We start from the raw sequence: 18,190 nt of genomic DNA on the forward strand, positions 1-18,190 counted from the left end.
TTAACACACTGGCAGTAGTGAGCTGTTTGATGTCCAGGTGTTAAAATTTTTATCTGGCCACTGCCTATGGCTGCTCCTGCTAGTCTCACACGCGTTAGCTCGAATTAAACTGGAGCTATTGTTTCTCTCCAAACTCTGCCCACAACCAACAAGCTGCTGCTCTAGTTTCATGCACCTCAAATTCATTTCAAACTGGCACTTTTAAAATCCATATCTGGCCACTGCCTATGACCACTAATGCTAATCTCACATACCTCAGCTCAATTCAAAGTGGGGCTTTTTTTTTCTTCAAAATTCCACCAGGCTGCTGCTTTAGGGTTCAAGTATCTCAGAAGTGATATATTTTTAATTTGGAAATATTAGGAGGTACAGATAGAAGCATATACTGTTAAAATATTTTATATGTTCTTTGAAAAAAGTGGCAGTCACTTGGTACTTAAAAAATAAACATTTAGGGGCCGGAGAGATAGCACAGTAGTAGGACATTTGCCTAGCAAGCAGCCCAACAGTGGTTCAAATCCCGGCATTCCATATGGTCCCCCATGCCTGCCAGGAGCAATTTCTGAGCACAGAGCCAGGAGTAACCCTGAGCACCACCGACTGTGACCCCCACCTCAAAAAAAAAAAAAGAAAAAGAAAGAAAAATAAATAAATAAATAAATAAGCCAACATTTAGGGGCCGGAGCAATAGTACATTCGGTAGGGTGTTTGCTTTACACACTGCTGACCTCGGTTCGATACGGGCATCTCATATGGTTCCCTGAGCCTGCCAGGAATAACTTCTGAGCACAGAGCAAGGAGTAAACCCTGAGTAGTGTAGAAGTGGCCAAATATGTGGTATGTGGTATGTGAATCGTGTACATATCACATTATGTATTGAGGACCCAGTAAATGGTCTTCACAGGGTTGATGGAGTTTTAAGGGAAGTAGGGTGGCAGCTTACTCCACTCCCACTGAGCAGAACTTACCTCTGTTTATTTTCTGGGCCTGGCCTGGCCTCTGAGCTCATAAGCACCACCACTGATCACTTTTGAGTACTATCTTAACGTCTCCCCCAGAGCTCCCCAAATTAAACAAACTCAGGTCACAGTTAACCAGCTCTCAGACCACTTGAAATCTGTTGCCAAATCTGTTGCTGGATGTAGACGGGATATTCAAGTGTTCAATGCCATGGTCTCTGTGTAATCTATAACTGCTTCAGCAGTGTCTTTAGTTGCAAGAAAACGCGTAATTGGCATGAGACCAATCCCTGCTCTCTGGCTCTTGCATGTTTTTGGTCTTTTTTGTTTTGTTTTGGGTTACGCCCAAAGGTGCTCATGGGTTACTCCTAGATCTGCACTCAGAAGTTACTCCTAGCAGACTCAGGGGACCATATGGGATGCTGGGAATTGAATCCAGGATAACCCTGCAAGGCAAATGCCTTACCCACTTCGCTATTACTCTGGCCATCTGGCTCATATGGAGGGCCACATGGGATGCCAGGATGGAACCTGGGTGGGCCACATGCAATGCAAATGCCATGCCTATTGTACAATTTTTCCAGTACCTACTTTTTTAATTTGAAGTTAGATTAATGGTGGTTTTAATATCATAAATTTTATTTTATTTTTTATTTTTTTTGGTTTTTTGCACACCCGGTAACACTGAGGGGTTACTCCTGGCTGTGCGCTCAGAAGTCTCTCCTGGCTTGGGGGACTATATGGGACGCCGGGGGATCGAACCGCGGTCCGTCCTAGGCTAGCGCTGGCAAGGCAGGCACCTTACCTCTAGCACTGGCCCCAATATCATAAATGTTTTAATGGTATAGTGTTACCACACCCACCACTAAAGGGCCAATATTAGAATTTTCAAGGTTTGGGGGTTATTTTGATTTATATTTGGGAAATACCCAATAGTGCTCTGGGAGCTACTCTCCACTTGGTGCGCAGATGTCTCTCCCAATGGTTAGGGCATGTGTATAGCAAGTTTGTGTGTATACACATGTATATGTACCCTTTGTATATACACACATATATACTCTTCGCTCAGGGCTTACTCTGAGGGATCAGTCATTGCAGAGGCTGTGGACCTTGTGGGATGCCAGAGGGTTAACCCTGGCTGGTTGTATTTTGCAAGGCAAACACTGTATCCTCTCTACGATCTCTCTATTCCCTAAAGAATATTTCTGTGTTGCAAAAATAATAGAAAAAATAATATTAAAAAAAAAACAGATAGGGCTAGAGAGATAGTATAGCAGGTCAGTGCTTGCCTTGCACTCAGGTTCAGTCCCAAAACACAGTTGAGTAATCCCTAAGCACAGAGCTGGAGTAAACCCTGAGCACAGTCAGTTATGCCTCCCTCCCCATTTTTTAAACTTTTATTTTTAAAAAAGAGAAGAAAAAAGATGTCTGTTATCAAAAATTTCTTGATTGTATGTTGGCAAATGCTGCCCAAGTGTATATATTTTACTTTTTTCTTTTTTGGGGGGTTGGGTCACACCCAGCAGCGCTCAGGGGTTACTCCTGGCTCTACACTCAAAAATTGCTCCTGGCAGGCTCAGGGGACCATATGGGATGCCGGGATTCGAACCACTGTCCTTCTACATGAAAGGCAAATGCCCTACCTCCATGCTATCTCTCTAGGCCCAACAGAATAGTCTTATCGTGACTCTCCTCCCTGGTCATTCTACTGCAGAAGCAATGCCATTCTTATTTCAAGTCCTCACTGCCTGATTTATCTTACCTCCAATGCCCTCTCTCCAGCCCCAACTTCACTTTTTTCTACTTTAGTCTGTGTAAAATAAAATATAGTGGGGCCGGAGAGATAGCATGGAGGTAAGGCATTTGCCTTTCATGCAGGAGGTCATCGGTTCGAATCCCGGCGCCCCATATGGTCCCCCGTGCCTGCCAGGAGCAATTTCTGAGCCTAGAGCCAGGAATAACCCCTGAACACTGCCGGGTGTGACCCAAAAACCACAAAAAAGAAAAAGAAAATATATATATAGCAGTAGCAATAAGTATAGCATAGTAGCTAGAACTTCCTTCCTGTGATATACTGTGAATCTCTCGGCCACTGAACACTTAATGAGACATCATTGTGGTAGTACTTAGCTAAGACTGGAGAAGTGTTTGTGGTTGAATATTTCAACCACTTAACTCTTATGACATGGCATTGTGGTAGTGCCTAAGAAAACTGGAGAAGTATTTGTGGTTGGAAACAAAAGATACCAGCAGTAGCCAAAGCTGTATGATAGTTGAGAGCTCACCTTAGGTAGTGCAGGGCCTGTTTCCCAAAGATTAAGAAGCAAATGACAAAAGTGTATTTGAATTTTGGTTCTCTGCCAACAGTTTCCTCCATTCATTCAATAAATATTGAATGCCAAACCACAGTTCTAGGTCCTGGGAAAAAATGTTTTTGCCAGTAAAACAGACACAAATTGCTGAATTCTAGGAGTTTACATTCTGTGGTTGGGTAGACAGACACAGTAAAGCATGTAGTATATAAGGCAAACTTTTTTTTTTTTTTTTGCAAAAATTTTAATTGCTAAAAAGACAAAACAAAACAAAAAAACATCAGACTTAAAGGCATTGAGTAAGCCAAGTTGGATGAAGTGTGCTTTGAAAAGTCAGCTTCCATAAGAAGGTGACATTGTGCGAAAACTGAAATGAGGCCAGAAAGAGCTTTGGATTTTATTTGGGAGAAGAGTTTTTGTGCTGAGGAAAGAGCCATTATAGAAGGAACTGTGTGGGAGCCTGCCTAGTGCAGTCTAGGAACTACAGAGACCAGTAATGAGGCAGCAAAGATGAAGTAAAAAATCTAATGGGGGAGTTGTTAAGCAAAACACCTGTTGGCTTTTCCTGTGACATAGCCCAAATAGTGACGGACAATGAATATAGCAGGTTTGAGTGCAAAGATCAAGAATTCTAAACACTTCGAAGGCGTTAAGAATTAGCTGCCTAATAGAAAGCTGAATGGAGTTAACCTAAGTGAGATTAAGTAGTTTCTCTATAGACTACGGTTCTAGATTATGTACATTACACTTGCACAAGAAAGAGATTATTGTATTCTCACAACCGCTTGGGTTTTGATACTAACCTTGATTACTGTGTGAATGTCAATATTAAATTAATCTTATAAAGTGTTGTCCCTGAGAGAAATTCAGGCCTCTTGTCTAGTTGTGCTTTCTGTTAAAATGTCCATACTCGGGTGGTTTTCTGCTTAGTCAGATTTTGATTCTTGTGACCATATCTTCTAAGGTTTATATGACTATATGTATTCTGAGAGCTTCTTACAAATAGCTGAGATTTTTACTTCCCAATTGCTTTGCTCACTTTGAATGAGAAAGCATTCCATAGATGCTGAGAGTGGATTTTTCTGAGAGACTTGGGCTATGATTGTTACCTGGTCACATAGGCCTCTGAGTTCAATATGACTTAGATCTGTAATTTTTTGATGGGGGGTCAGGCCACACCTGGCAGTGCTCAGGAGTTACTCCTGGCAGCCGGGGGGGGGCATATGGGATGCCAGGGATTGAACCCCATTTTACTGCATGCAAGGCAAATGTCCTACTTGCTATCGCTCTGACCCCTAGATCTGTATTCTATCTTATTTTAATTGGGGGTGGCTTTTGGGCCACACTTGGCCGTGCTCAGGGTTATTCCTGACTCTGTGCTCAGAAATCACTCCGGTGGGCTCAGGAGACCATATAGGATGCTGGGGATCTAACCCAGGTCTGTCCTGGGTTGACTGTGTGCAAGGCAAATGCCCTACCACTGTGCTATTGCTCTGGCCCCGGGTCTGTGTTCTGTTTTGGGGAAAGGCCACACCTGGCATCGCTCAGGGGTTATTCCTGGCTCTGCTCTCAGAAATCACTCCTTGCAGGCATGGGGACCATATGAGATGCTGGGAATCGAACCCAGGTCTGTCCCTGGTTGGCTGCATGCAAGGCAAATGCCCTACTGCCGTGTTATCACTCTGGCCCCAGGTCTGTGTTCTTTTTTTTTTTTTTTTTTTTGGTTTTTGGGCCACACCCGGCGGTGCTCAGGGGTTACTCCTGGCTGTCTGCTCAGAAATAGCTCCTGGCAGGCACGGGGGACCATATGGGACACCGGGATTCGAACCAACCACCTTTGGTCCTGGATCGGCTGCTTGCAAGGCAAACACCGCTGTGCTATCTCTCCGGGCCCCAGGTCTGTGTTCTTAACAAATCAAATTGACCTGTGACTTAAGGTAAATAACTTTTTACTTCTTGATGGCACACAGATTTAAGGTATTGAAAATATTCTGAGGATCTAGATGTCCTTTTGACATAACCTATGAAAGGCTGATGGAGTCAGCTAAAATTTTTTTTGCTTAGGACTGGACCAATGGTACAGCAGATAAGGGATATTGCCTGCATACAGCTGACCCAGTTTGACTCCTGACATCCTTCCTATATGGTACACTGAGCACAGAACCAGGAGTTAAGCCTGGAGTACCACCAGTGGTTGCCCCAAAACAAAACAAACAAAAATGAAGATGCCTCAGTCTACATTGACTTAGTGTGGACAGGGTCAGGGAGTGAGTAAGATGAATGAATTAAAATTTTATGATTTGGGGTTATCACTGTTTTTTTTTAAAGACTTCCACCAAATTTACTAATCATTTTATTATATGTGATTCTGCTACCTAACAGTGTTTATCTTAAGCTATAGGTGGTCTGCTGGGTTGACTACAGTAGCTATGACTAGAATAGTTCATCTTGGGTTCTGTTTTCAGAGCTCTTATTTTCTTTCTTTTTTTTTGGGGGGGGGGTGCCACACTCAGCAACGCTCAGGGGTTAGTTACTCCTGGCTCTACCTCAGAAATCTCTCCTGGCAGGCTCAGGGGACCATATGGAATGCTGGGATTTGAACCACTGTCCTGCATGCAAGGCAAATACCCTACCTCCATGCTATATCTCCAGCCCTCATTTTTATTATTGTCTCAGTTCTCTTACCCTCTTCATGTGGCCCTCTTGGGCTTCTCAATATAGTTGCCCTAGGGTAGTCTTTGAGTTGGATTTCTTTTTTTAATCTTTATTTAAGCACCATAATTACAATCATAATTGTAGTTGACTTTCAGTCATAAACAGAACACCCCCCCTTCACCAGTGCAACATTCCCACCACCAGTACCCCCGATCTCCCTCCTTTCCCTCCCCTGCGTATATTTGAGACAGGCATTCTACTTCTCTCATTCATTAACATTGTCATGCTAGTTGTTAGTGTGGTTATTTCCCTAACAGTATTCACCACTCTTTGTGATGAGTTTCATATTTTGAGCTGAAACTTCGTCCCTTATGAGTTGGATTTCTTGCATGACAAGTGGCTATCTCTAGTCAAAAACTAAACTTCCCTATCTTCTTTAGACTTCAGCCTTGGTTAAAAAAAAAAAATCAGGTACTGGATTCATAGTCATGGGTAGGGCACTTTCCAGGCACGTGGCAAACCGAGGTTTATTTCCCTGTTCCCCTTATAGATCTCCCAAGCCCCACTCAGGGTGATCCCTGAGCATTACTAGGTTTGATTTTCACCACTTCCCTAAAAAAAAAAAAAAATGTATTGGACACTGCTCAGCTTAGCAAGTCTAAGGGTCTGCCATATATGCTCTGGTTCCCTACTTTCAACTTGGGCCTTGCATTGGTTCCTTTCAGTTAGTGTCATCTCTAGCCTTGAATCTACTGGGTACTCTGCTTCACCTGGGGGGTGGGCTGCAACACATCATGTTATTCAAAGGCTCTGGAGTCAAATATTTCAACTCCACCTAGCAGCTCTGTAGCCTCAGGCAACTTTCCTAAAAATTGTACTTCTGTTTTCTCCTTCAGAGATAATCTCAAAAGTATGTGCTTTAGAGGGTTATATGAGATTTAGGAAGTATCCTGGATTATGATTCCTGTGTTGTTGTAGGGACACATAAAACACTCAAACTGTCATGACTTGGGAAGTAGCTGCTTTGGTTAGAAAAGACAGCTTTGACAGAACATACCTTATATATGGCATGGGCTTTTAGGAAGCAGCCAGCTAGCATCACCAAGAGAGCCTACTGCGGCTTCCCCAGGAGACCTAAGTGAGAAAGCAGTGCTGATGTAGTCCAGGCTCCCTGGTACTATTCTTACCCTACTTGGAGACATCCTGTTTTTCTCAGTTCCATTGAGTCTCAGATTTGCCATTGGTGTAGATTTGCCATTGGTTTCTGGAATCACCAGGACTGTGGCTCTCGGCACTAGATGCCCTGGTCTCCTTGTTTCTCACTGTCTTTGGAGCAGTGGTGTCTGCATGACTCAAGACTACACCCTTGATCCAAACTGTTTAACCTTGAGACACTTCTCACATTCCAGATGTATAGAAACACTCATTATTGTTTCTCTCCTAGACCTTCAGCCTTTGAGAGAGTGCAGAACATTTTAGTGGTAGATTCTCAGATTCTATGGCTTACCACATATGGCACCACTTGGCCCATATGTAGCTCATGAAGGGCATGAGTATGCCAGCTTATCCCTCCATTTGGCAAGAAAACACTAGTATGAGCATTTCCAGTCTTTATCTGTGTTCTTAGCACCTACCTTTTATTATCCCACTGTGTGTATTTCTCTAGATCTTTGGCTGGGGTGGGGGGCCTCCATACCTGGAATTGCTCGAGTTACTCTTGGATCTGCACTGAGGAATCACTCCAGGTAATGCTCAAAGGACTATATGAGGTGACAGGGGTCAAACCCAGGTTGATCGCATATTAGAAAAATACTTTATCCTCTGTACTCTTTCTCTGGCTCCAGGACAATCTGCAAGGAGTTTTAGTGAGAAGAGCATTCAGTGCAAGACACTAAACTAACACCCCAAGCATGCATAGCATTCACCCCTGACCTTTGTATCAGTATCTCCATAGCCTCTTGTCCCACTTAGACTTTTAGGCATTTTATGTTACTGTAGTCTTCTAGCAACTTTATACTTTAGTTGAAATGGTCATATCACTCGTCTCTTACATATAATTGCCTGGTTGAGTTAGTTGTTAACCTATTTTATTTCCCTATAAGCAGTGATTCAATAGTATTTTTAAATTTTAAATATGTTGCTATTCTCTAGTGAATAAATATTAAGGTAAATATTGTGTGTATGATTTTTTTCTTTGATTCCAGGCAAGCCAATTTTTTCTGTTGATATTCACCCTGACGGGACCAAGTTCGCAACTGGAGGACAAGGTGTGTTCACAAAGTAACAGGGAAAGCTCAAAGCCCTGCCTCTTGCTGTGCTTCTCCTTCCCATTGTGCAGAAGAGAGAAAATACACTGTATTTTCAACTAAGTATGGTTTTGATTGCATTTAAAATGTGTCATTAAAATGTTTCATCTAAGAGAGGGAGAAATGTCTGCCATAGGGGCAAGTGGGGTTGGGGAATGGACTGGAGACATCAGTGGTGGGAATTGTGCACTAGTGAAGGGATGAGTGTTGTAACATTGTATGACTGAAACACAATTATTAATAACTTTGTAACTATCTCAGGGTGACTCGATTAAAAATTATTTTAATGTTTCGTCTGAATGGATTGAATTAAAAGCAGGCTTTTTTTATGTGTACATTATATTATTGTGATGATTTTATCTACCTAATTCATATTTATTGGACCAGTTTCACATTCTCTGGGTCCTGGCATACTAAATGGAGACAATGACTGATAATTCTGTGAATTAAAGCTCCAGCCCCCTAGGCAAGAACTCTAGATCTTTGTCTTTGTTCTGGAAGCCAAGAAAGGCACATTTTTAATCTGAAAATGGAGAGTGTTTGTGTTAATCTACAAAGTCAGTTAAAGTCATTTTTTACACCAAAACAGAAAGATTATAGCAGAAAGTAGCAACCCCATAGAACTCTGTCTCTGGTGGCTTCATGCCTGTGCAGATTCTTCCTCTTCCCCAGACTAAGTGCTGGAAGATGGGTTGCTGCTAGGTCATGCAGGGAAATTGTTAGATATAGGTGAAGCCTTGGTCTCATCTTTGCAGGGAGCTCTGGACTTAACTGGAGGGCTGGTTTTCTTTTCATCCACCAGAAGTAGCATACCCTTCTACCCTTTACTATTGGCATAGTAAAAGCTAAGAAAGAAGTTACAGAAGAAATAATTTTGCTTAATGTCAGGGAGAGTATTTCAGTGTGCGTTATAATTTTGATAGATCTATTTCAGGACATTTATTGGTTTGTGCTTTTCAGTAATAAAAAGTTAAATGAAAGACTGGGTTTTATTAGTTATTAGGAGTGTAAAACTTTGAAAGAAAATACTGCTGAAATTCATAGAAACATGCATAAATAAGTAACTGTATCTGATGATATATATCATCATATATCTGCTGATATATATAACTATATATATATATATATATATATATATATATATATATATATAAAACTATAGCTAATGATGTCAGGGACCCTAAATGCCCTCTTATAGTTGCTCTTACATCTCAAATTTAAAAGCAAAGGATAGCTGAGAATAAAATAAGCCTTTTTTCTCTGTCCAGAGCACATTTCAAACTTTGATCTCAAAGTATCCTGTTAGTTATGGGAACAACCAGGAATTTCAACAACTTGGAAGAGGACAGAAACCTTAGCAGGACTGTGTAGTTCTCATGGTTGCTGGGGTATCCATACATAGACCATGAAAAAGTTTTGGGATGCTGACTTTTGCAACCTTTTCATTTTACAGATGAAACTGCTGGTCCTAGGAAAATCTGGTGGATTCACGTTAGAGGCAAACCAGAGCTTACTCCCTCCCGAATTCTAGTCCAGGGTTCTTTTCAGAAAGTCAAGTTAGTCTCAACCTACTACTAAATTCGCAATGTTTTTTGGGGGGTGGGAGGACTTATCAGGCAATACTCAGGGCTTTCTCCTGGCTCTGTGGCTCAGGGGACCAAATAGGATGCCAGGGATCAAACTTGAGTTAAGATATCTTATCTTGTGCAAGATAAGAGTACTGCCCCCTGTATTCTCTTTGGTCTGCATAAATCACATCTTTTTTTTTTTTTTTTGGTTTTTGGGTGACGCTCAGGGGTTACTCCTGGCTATGCGCTCAGAAATCGCTCTTGACTCAGGTGATCATATGGAACGCCGGGGATCGAACCTAGGTCTGTCCTGGGTCAGCCGTGTGCAAGGCAAATGCCCTACCGCTGTGCTATTGCTCCGGCCCCAAATCTACAATTTTTTGGGTCAGTGATTAATGTTTTATTTTTCCTGTAACATTAGTAATTCAAATTTGATTTTCTCTAATCAGGTCAGTTATTTATACAAACTTTCTTTATACAAAGAAAGAACTGTGTCTCATAATTCATCAATATCAAATTTCTGTTCTTGAATGTGATTCTATTTCTGCTCCTTCCTTCCAGGACAGGATTCTGGGAAGGTTGTGATCTGGAATATGTCTCCAGTCCTCCAAGAGGATGACGAGAAGGATGAAAATATTCCCAAGATGCTTTGCCAGATGGACAATCATTTAGGTATTACAGAGTGGCCCTTTGCAGGCTTTACGTGTTGGCAGAGTGCCCAAGGTTAGCACATGTGTTTGTAATTAGAAAGATAAGGCCCCGTGCGGCGCTAACTCCCCACGGCCTGCTGTCTGAAGGCACAGATGTTGGCTGCACACCTGGGTGAGTTATTCGGCAGAAGACTCGGCCCGCTCACAGAACCATCTTTGGACAGTCTGCAGGTACCTCTGGTGATTTCCTGCTCATGAGTCGTTACTGCCTGATTCCATGGGGCTTTGGGGCCAGCAACCTGGAAAGCAGTAGGGTTCTTGGGAAGGGTGTGTATAAAACAACACAACAAATGTCTCAGATGCCAGTGTATCACTCTGAGATCTTTGACCCTGACCCTTTGACCATCAGACAGTGTTGTAGTTTTCTTCCCTGCTTTAGGACCTAGTTTCCCACCCTGTACTAACAGGGTAACTACCTCATTCTGTTTTCCAATCTAGCTCTCTCCCCTGAGATGTTTCATTAATGATTACGTTTCCTTCCTTTTCCGTGTGTTCTTTTCAACATGCCTCTCAGTGTCCTACCAACAAGCACAAGTCAGCCACAGGAACCATACTGTAGGCCACTTCTTAGGAGTTGTTCCTTGTATTACAGGATACCAGTAGCCTTTGACCTATCAGAAACCAGGAAATTTCTATTGGTTATAGTTTATAACTACAGAATCAATCAACTTGCAGTGCTCACAAGTTTGACACATCAGAATTTCAAAGAGCTAACAGGTAGAATAAAACCAGAACTTTGTATAAAACCAAGCTGCTTTCCTGAAAGTTCTGGAAAAAGGCATCTTAGCCTTTTTAGTACATGCTTCATGTTAAGTGTAATTCCATGCAAAAATGCATGTCATTAGCCTTTCAGAAATGAGATTTAGTTGTCACCAGTTTTCATGGAAATAAACTTCCTTCTATTGATTGTATCATTAGCACTAACACTGCTTAAAGATTATATAATAGCCTTTTTCTCCTCGAGATGCGTTTCTGATAAAATTTGAACAAAACAAGAGTAGGCTAATGTTCAAACTTCTTCTTCTGGGGCTCTCACTCAGTAGAAAACTTTAGTAGACTAGGTAAATCAAAACTTGTAAATCCTTTGCATCTTGCCAAACTGCATAAGGAAATGGACATAACTATTGGATTTTCATCATCCTATTTTTTTTTTCTTCCCAGCATGTGTGAACTGTGTGCGGTGGTCAAACAGTGGGATGTATTTAGCTTCTGGGGGAGATGACAAACTGATTATGGTGTGGAAGCGGGCTACGTAAGCATCATTTTTCTTTCTTCACATTTTATTTTTAGAAGTTTTTTTACTGGTCTTTCTCATAGTCACCTTTCCCCCACCCTGCCACTGTGAAGCGTCCCAAGAGCCCTAACTTCTTAAGCAGCACAAAGCGCATGTTGGTTATAAGCAGCTGAAATTAAGAGGAGACCATCTACCTGCTTGGTGAAATACTGCGTTATCCCTTCAAGTGGGTGCAGTATTTCCACCTGAAAGTGAATTAATCCTTCCCAGTTCTGATATTGGAGGTTTTGTTTATTTTGCTCTTCAGATGAAAGTGAGTTGCTCTAATAGAGTCTGTTATAGTTCCAGAGCTATTCTCCTTACCATACATCTCATGCTCTGTCAGCCTCATGCTGGGACTCTGAGGACCTCCCTTGAAAATACCCTGCTCATAAACCAAAATAAACACATCATCTGGAAAACCCATGTTTCTTTAAATCCAAGCAGTCTCGAAAATGGGTCCTGAAGTTTTCTTCTGTAAGCAATTCCCTAGGGGATCCTGGGAGTCATTTAGACTCAGGGATCAGATCTGCTAAGCCAGAGTGGCCCTCTGCCTGTGGCTTCATAAGCACAAGCCGCCTATCTCTTCTGGCGTACTCATAAACCTCCACAAGCTCTTTCTGTGAGTTTGTTCTATGGAACTAAGGGAGCCTTGTAACTGTTCAGGTGAGAAAAGCTAGTTATTCATTGTTTCAGTGTTTTCTTGGCCTCAGGTATATAGAGAGTGGCGTTCAGTTCATTTTAAGGGCTTGAAAATTCTGTATTTTAATTGCTTTAGTTATAAATCTTATATTAATATACAAGTTTGAAAATAAATTTTAAGCAGCAGTCTCACTATAAAATTTATGGTTAGAATGTGATATTTTTTATTTGTGTCATTCTGATCTGTATTTTATGCATAGGTGATGTCTATATTATGTGTATTTTTTCCTTCACCTAAGTTGTATAATGGGTCTCCTTTTTTAAAAGTTATATATTATAAACATTTTTCCATTCTGTGAATGGTCTATCACAAATTTTGTGATGCTTATTTCAGTAAGTATTTCACTAAGTGCATGGATTGTAATTTGCCTAATCAGTCCCTATTCAGCAATTCCATGCATTCCAGCCCTTGTCTGTTTTAGCTTGAGTCAATTTGCCATAATAACCTATGCTACAGGGAGCATCTCTTTTCAATCCCTAGACCATTCCTGGATGCCTTTCTGACTCCTTTCTCACACAGGTACATTGGCCCCAGCACCGTATTTGGCTCCAGTGGTAAGCTTGCCAATGTGGAGCAGTGGCGATGCGTTTCCATCCTTCGGAGTCACTCAGGCGGTGAGTGGGTCTGCCTTTTGGAGTGGGCAGCCCCAGCAAGTAGCTGAAATCAGAAGTCACACCTCTATAACTTTGTAGCAGCCCTACATCTGGGCTGTCCCTCGTGATCACCATCATTCATACATCCTGCCAGACATTAAGTTCTGTCCCCACTGCCTGCCTACAGCTGTATTCAGTGCCCCCACTCCTACTCTCATAGGGTGTATGTTTATATTTTTAATTTAGAACTCCCCACGTTTTGCTGTTTGTCCTGGTGAACTGAATCATTACCTTCATCAGTGGATCACTAAGTCCGTAAGCGCACTTTCTTTATTCCACAGAAACTAGCACGCAGACCCAGTGAAGTTTTATAGTTGACCTTGAACATGTTTGCAAGGTGTTTTATATAAAGTTGATATGAAGAGATATTTAACAGATTTGGACTGAAGATGAGGAAGGTCAGGTCAGTTGATAGTCATCTAAAGCCATGTGTTTTATACTTGGCTAGATGTCATGAAGTACCAGAGTGAATATAATTTAGGCTAACCTCAAAAAATCTGTGGTTTAGCCTCAAAATGACCTGTTATGTTTTTGAGGCAAAAGAAAGCAAAATCAAGAAAGAGTTAGTGTAAATGTTGGCAGCATTTCACTACTAATAGTTCTTTATATAGAAGAGTGAGGGTAGCACTGAATATGCAGACAAGGTTATGGAAGTCTCATTTTTCTGGAGTAAAGACAGCCTTTATCATGAAAGAGACAGGAACCATTTAAATTTTTAAAGTATAAGAAATAGGTTATTCTGCCTGCATTTTGGACAAGTTTTTCAATAGTTCAGATGAAAATTGTACAGGTCTGATGATTGATATTAATAAGATACTGATCTGGGAAACTTTTTAAAAATAGGCAAGAAGAGAGATGAAGGTAATTTTTAGCTCGTGGCATCCTCTTTTGGGACATGGGAACTAATTCAGATTCTATGTGGGATTTGCTGGATTTGAAGGGGAGGGATAAGAATACGAAGAATTAAAAAAAAGAATGCGAAGAGTTCATTGAAATTGGAATGATTGCTGAGGGAAGGTGGGATAGGAGTAAGAGATTTAGAAGACACAGACTACACTCAGTGGCAGTTCATACTCAGCAAACCTTTGCATACACCTGTAGAGTTAAAGGCAGCCAACTATTTCTTAGTGACCACAGATTGATTGACTTATCTCAAAGCTATCAAAGTGTAGTATTCTGGTATTATAATAATTAAAATATGTATCTTACTTATTCACAGCTGCCTTCAATGCAGTCTAATAGGTTCCTCTAGATAACATGATACACATATTTGAGGGTGCTCAAGCATAAAGTAGAGCCTCAAGGACTTCTGATGTAACCTGTATGATAGGCAAAGTCATAATCTCAACATTTCTTCTTCCCATTACCCTGTGACATTTACCATGCAAATAGGATGCTCTTTTTCTTTGTGAAACATGCCATTCTTTAATCAGTATTAGGTAGTGTAGCGGTAGTTGGGAACCAGTCAAGAAGAAAGATAATGAAAGGACAGAAATAAGTGAATATATTACATTAAATCTTTGAAAGCAAAATGTTAAAAAAAAAAAAACACTTAACATATCATTGTTTTTTTTCTCTTTTTGTTTTTGGGCCATACACAGTGTTTTCAGGAGTTACTCCTGGCTCTGTATTTAGGAATTATTCCTGGCAGTGCTCAGGGGACCATATAGTATACCAGGGATTGAACCTGGTTCGATTGAATGCCAGGAAAGTGTCCTGCCCAATATACTATTGCTCCAGACTATAATTTTGAATTCTTGTGTAGATAGCTTGCATGCCTCTGTCATATTAGGAATTCTTTCTAGGTTCTTGTCTTACTCTATTGGTGTGATTAAATTTCTCTATTTTCTATTTATATCTAGTGTTCCACATAGGCCTTACTGGGGGCCTAGACTGGTTTGTAACTAGGAACTTCAAATCATGGATCCCTGTTCCTAACTACTTCTAACTTTGATTAGAGTAGGTCTCTATGTAAAGAGAGTTGCAGTTTTCTCACACAGTTTTGTAGCACCAAGGTCAAGTATGCTTTTTGGTGACCAGGGACTTGATCTTGATTGTATTACCTATGTTACAGCATTGAATCTGAGAGGGCTTGAAAGTGACCATGAACTTAGTATCTGTTCAGGGATACTTGTGAGTCAAGTTTAAATGGGCAGCAACCAGGGGCTCAGGTGCCTGGAGCCACAAGGCTTCCTCCGTTATGCAATCCTGGGTAGTGGCTGGAGAATATTTCAGTAAGGCTCTTGGCTCTTAGTTCTAGCTGGTAATGACAAAGCATGTACCCCAGAGCTGGTAGGGAGCATAGTCTGATTGGCTAGGGGCCAGCAATGGAACATAGCTGGCAGTGGAACCCCTTGCTGACAACTCATACTAAGAGGGCTATAGAGTGCTTTCTGTATATCAAGATATAATTTACTAACTTTCAGATGTGGACTGTCAGGTCTCATTGTGTGCTAGAAGTAAACAGTCTTGATGATTGTCTCTTAACTCCCAACCAGTTCTGCTGTTTGCTAGCTGGGCTCTCCTTATGTATTGGTTCCAGGGCCAAAGCCTAGTCAGCAGTGTACAAGGCAGGCAAACTTCCTACTGTACTTTTACTCAGACCCCTGTCTTTTGTCTGTTGGGAGGTCTTTTGTATAGTGAGCTTAACAAACAAATGCTGTGCTAAAAAAGAACAAAGATTCTCTATCTAAATGCTTATAGTATAAAAAAGGCAAACACAGGCAAGAATTTCACTCAGATACCTACCGTAAGTTCTACAAAAAAGAAATGATCATCTAGGAACCCAGAAAAGAGACATGGTTTTATTAGCAATTTTAAAAAGCATTTTGTAATATAGTATTAACTTCAGATTTCTCCAGTTCATTTCATTGCAATTTTTATGTAGTAAACCACTAGTTTTTTGTTGTTTTTTTTATTGCCTATTAACCTGGAAAATATTTTTCTGCTGAATAGTTAATAAATAATTTCATTATTTTCTACTTTATTTAGGATGTTTCTTGGAACTTGATATATCTTGAATTTAGTGAGGATATAAATTACTTTCCCTTCCCCTAAACTGCTTAATCCTTTAGTGTGGGGAATAATTTTTTCTTTCCATTATTGGTAGATATTACCTCTTTCACAGTGTACCAATTGTAGTGGTGCTGGAAGGCCACTGCTGAGCTCCACACATGCTCAAAACATGAGCTTCTTTCTTACTTACACTTTCTAAAATTCTATGAGGAAAAAACAAGAGTTGTTTACTACTACATTTCTTTCATCATCTCCCTAACCATTCTTCTACACAGTTAGCACTGCACCAAGCACTAAGGTTAGAAAAAAATCAGTCAAACATAAATGTGAAACATGCATCTGTCAGACATGAATGGATATAATTGTCATCATAATTGTCTTTTGTTTTTGTTTTTGGGCCACACCCGATACTCAGGGGTTACTCCTGGCTGTCTGCTCAGAAATAGTTCCTGGCAGGCACGGGGGACCATATGGGACAGCGGGATTCGAACCAACCACCTTAGGTCCTGGATCGGCTGCTTGCAAGGCAAACGCCGCTGTGCTATCTCTCCAGGCCCCATAAGCCTTGTTGTGTGTCTGGCACATACTGAGCTGCTTTAACACATTCCTTACAACAGGGGTCTCAAACTCAATTTACCTGGGGGCCGCAGGAGGCAAAGTCGGGGTGATCCTTGAGTGCAAAGTCAGTAGTAAGCCTTGAACATTGGGAGGTGTGACCCAAACAACTAAAACAAAACAAACAAGATTCCTCTAGGGCAGGGCCACAAAATGTTGTGTGGGGGGGGGCCACAAATGGCCCACGGGCCTCGAGTTTGAGACCCCTGCCTTACAATAATCTTTTGAAGATAAACTTTTGTTTGTTTGGGGGCCACATCTGGCAGTGCTCAGGGGTTACATCTGGCTCTGCACTCAAGAATCATTCCTGGCAGGTTCAAGGGACCATTTGGGATGCCGGGGATTGAACCTGGGTTGGCCACGTGCAAGGCAAGTGCCCTCCCACTTTGCTATAGCTCTGGCTCTCCAAGAAAAAGCTTTTAACCTAAACTTACCTGGCAGGGGAGATACCATGATCACAAAGGTGGTTTCCCAGGAAGAGGCTCACCCATTGCACTCCAGGTGTGCTGACCCCTGCAATTTCCCCAAATGTGGGAAACTAGACTGCATAATTTGTGGTAGTGGGGGACTGCGTGCGCACTCTTCCCTAAAAACAAAACAAAACAAAAAATATTTTTAAGCTGTGTTTTATAAACATGATAATGAAGTTACAATTGAGTATAATTCAGTTTAGGGAATCCTTAGTGGAGGCTTGTTCTGTGAAGGATTGTAGAGATGAAATTCACCTCCTGAAAACTAAGTAAGTTAGCATCTTTTGAGCACTGACTGAATTCTAAGGCTATAACCAACATTGCTCAAAGAGCTTGCTTCTCTTACTTAGAGAAGCAAGTGGAACTGAGAGACTAGCTAAGGACCTCAGGCTCAGTAGGTGTCATATATGCTCAGTTGTTTGGTTTGTAAATGGATGGAGTGAGGTAGGGACGTCAGCTAGATGCTTTAAATTATAGGATGAAGCATTACATTAGTGGTGGGGAAAATTAGTGTGGGACTTTTTCCAGATGGTTTAAAATGAAGCAGTCTTGTGATGTCTTGTGATGGTCCCTGGTAAAGTCTCCTTAGACAGGAGAATAGTGGGTTCTGCCAGCACAACTTACTGAAAGCATTCCTAACAAAAAGGGATGTGCTGTGTGCCCTTATGCCAATCTATCCAAGTAAAAGACTCACCACCAGTTCTGTCTTCCAGATGTGATGGATGTAGCATGGTCTCCCCATGATGCCTGGTTGGCTTCATGCAGCGTTGATAACACTGTTGTCATCTGGAATGCTGTGAAGTTCCCAGGTCTGTCCATATGTGAGCAGGTTGGGCTCTCTCCTTTGGGTTGTGTCAGATAGTATCTCATTGTAAATGGGGATTCTTAAGTCTTCTCAGGAACTCAGTTCTAGTTTTCTTAATTATATTTGTTTAAAGTTTTATATTTTTA

General features: G+C 41.3%; 1 protein-coding gene and 1 non-coding gene across 5 annotated transcripts in view; both read left to right on the top strand.

The window, feature by feature from the left end:
* Positions 1–18,190, top strand: part of LOC125995055 (protein HIRA) — an 88,914-nt gene that overhangs the window by 15,647 nt on the left and 55,077 nt on the right. The window contains exons 2-6 of one of the 4 annotated variants that reach the window (XM_049764591.1): positions 8,131–8,193; positions 10,362–10,472; positions 11,672–11,762; positions 13,006–13,100; positions 17,953–18,048. In XM_049764591.1, the coding sequence (XP_049620548.1) occupies positions 8,131–8,193; positions 10,362–10,472; positions 11,672–11,762; positions 13,006–13,100; positions 17,953–18,048 (456 nt within the window). Of the gene's footprint in view, positions 1–8,130; positions 8,194–10,361; positions 10,473–10,498; positions 10,682–11,671; positions 11,763–13,005; positions 13,101–13,325; positions 13,395–17,952; positions 18,049–18,190 lie in introns of those variants that run through there. The other 3 variants (XM_049764592.1, XM_049764593.1, XM_049764594.1) reach the window with 3 other exon arrangements.
* On the top strand, positions 17,196–17,358 carry LOC125995668 (U1 spliceosomal RNA). Its single transcript, XR_007491146.1, has one exon. It is a non-coding gene; the product is annotated as a U1 spliceosomal RNA (small nuclear RNA).

Source organism: Suncus etruscus, chromosome 17 (genome assembly GCF_024139225.1).
Source record: "Suncus etruscus isolate mSunEtr1 chromosome 17, mSunEtr1.pri.cur, whole genome shotgun sequence".
Lineage (NCBI taxonomy): Eukaryota > Metazoa > Chordata > Mammalia > Eulipotyphla > Soricidae > Suncus > Suncus etruscus.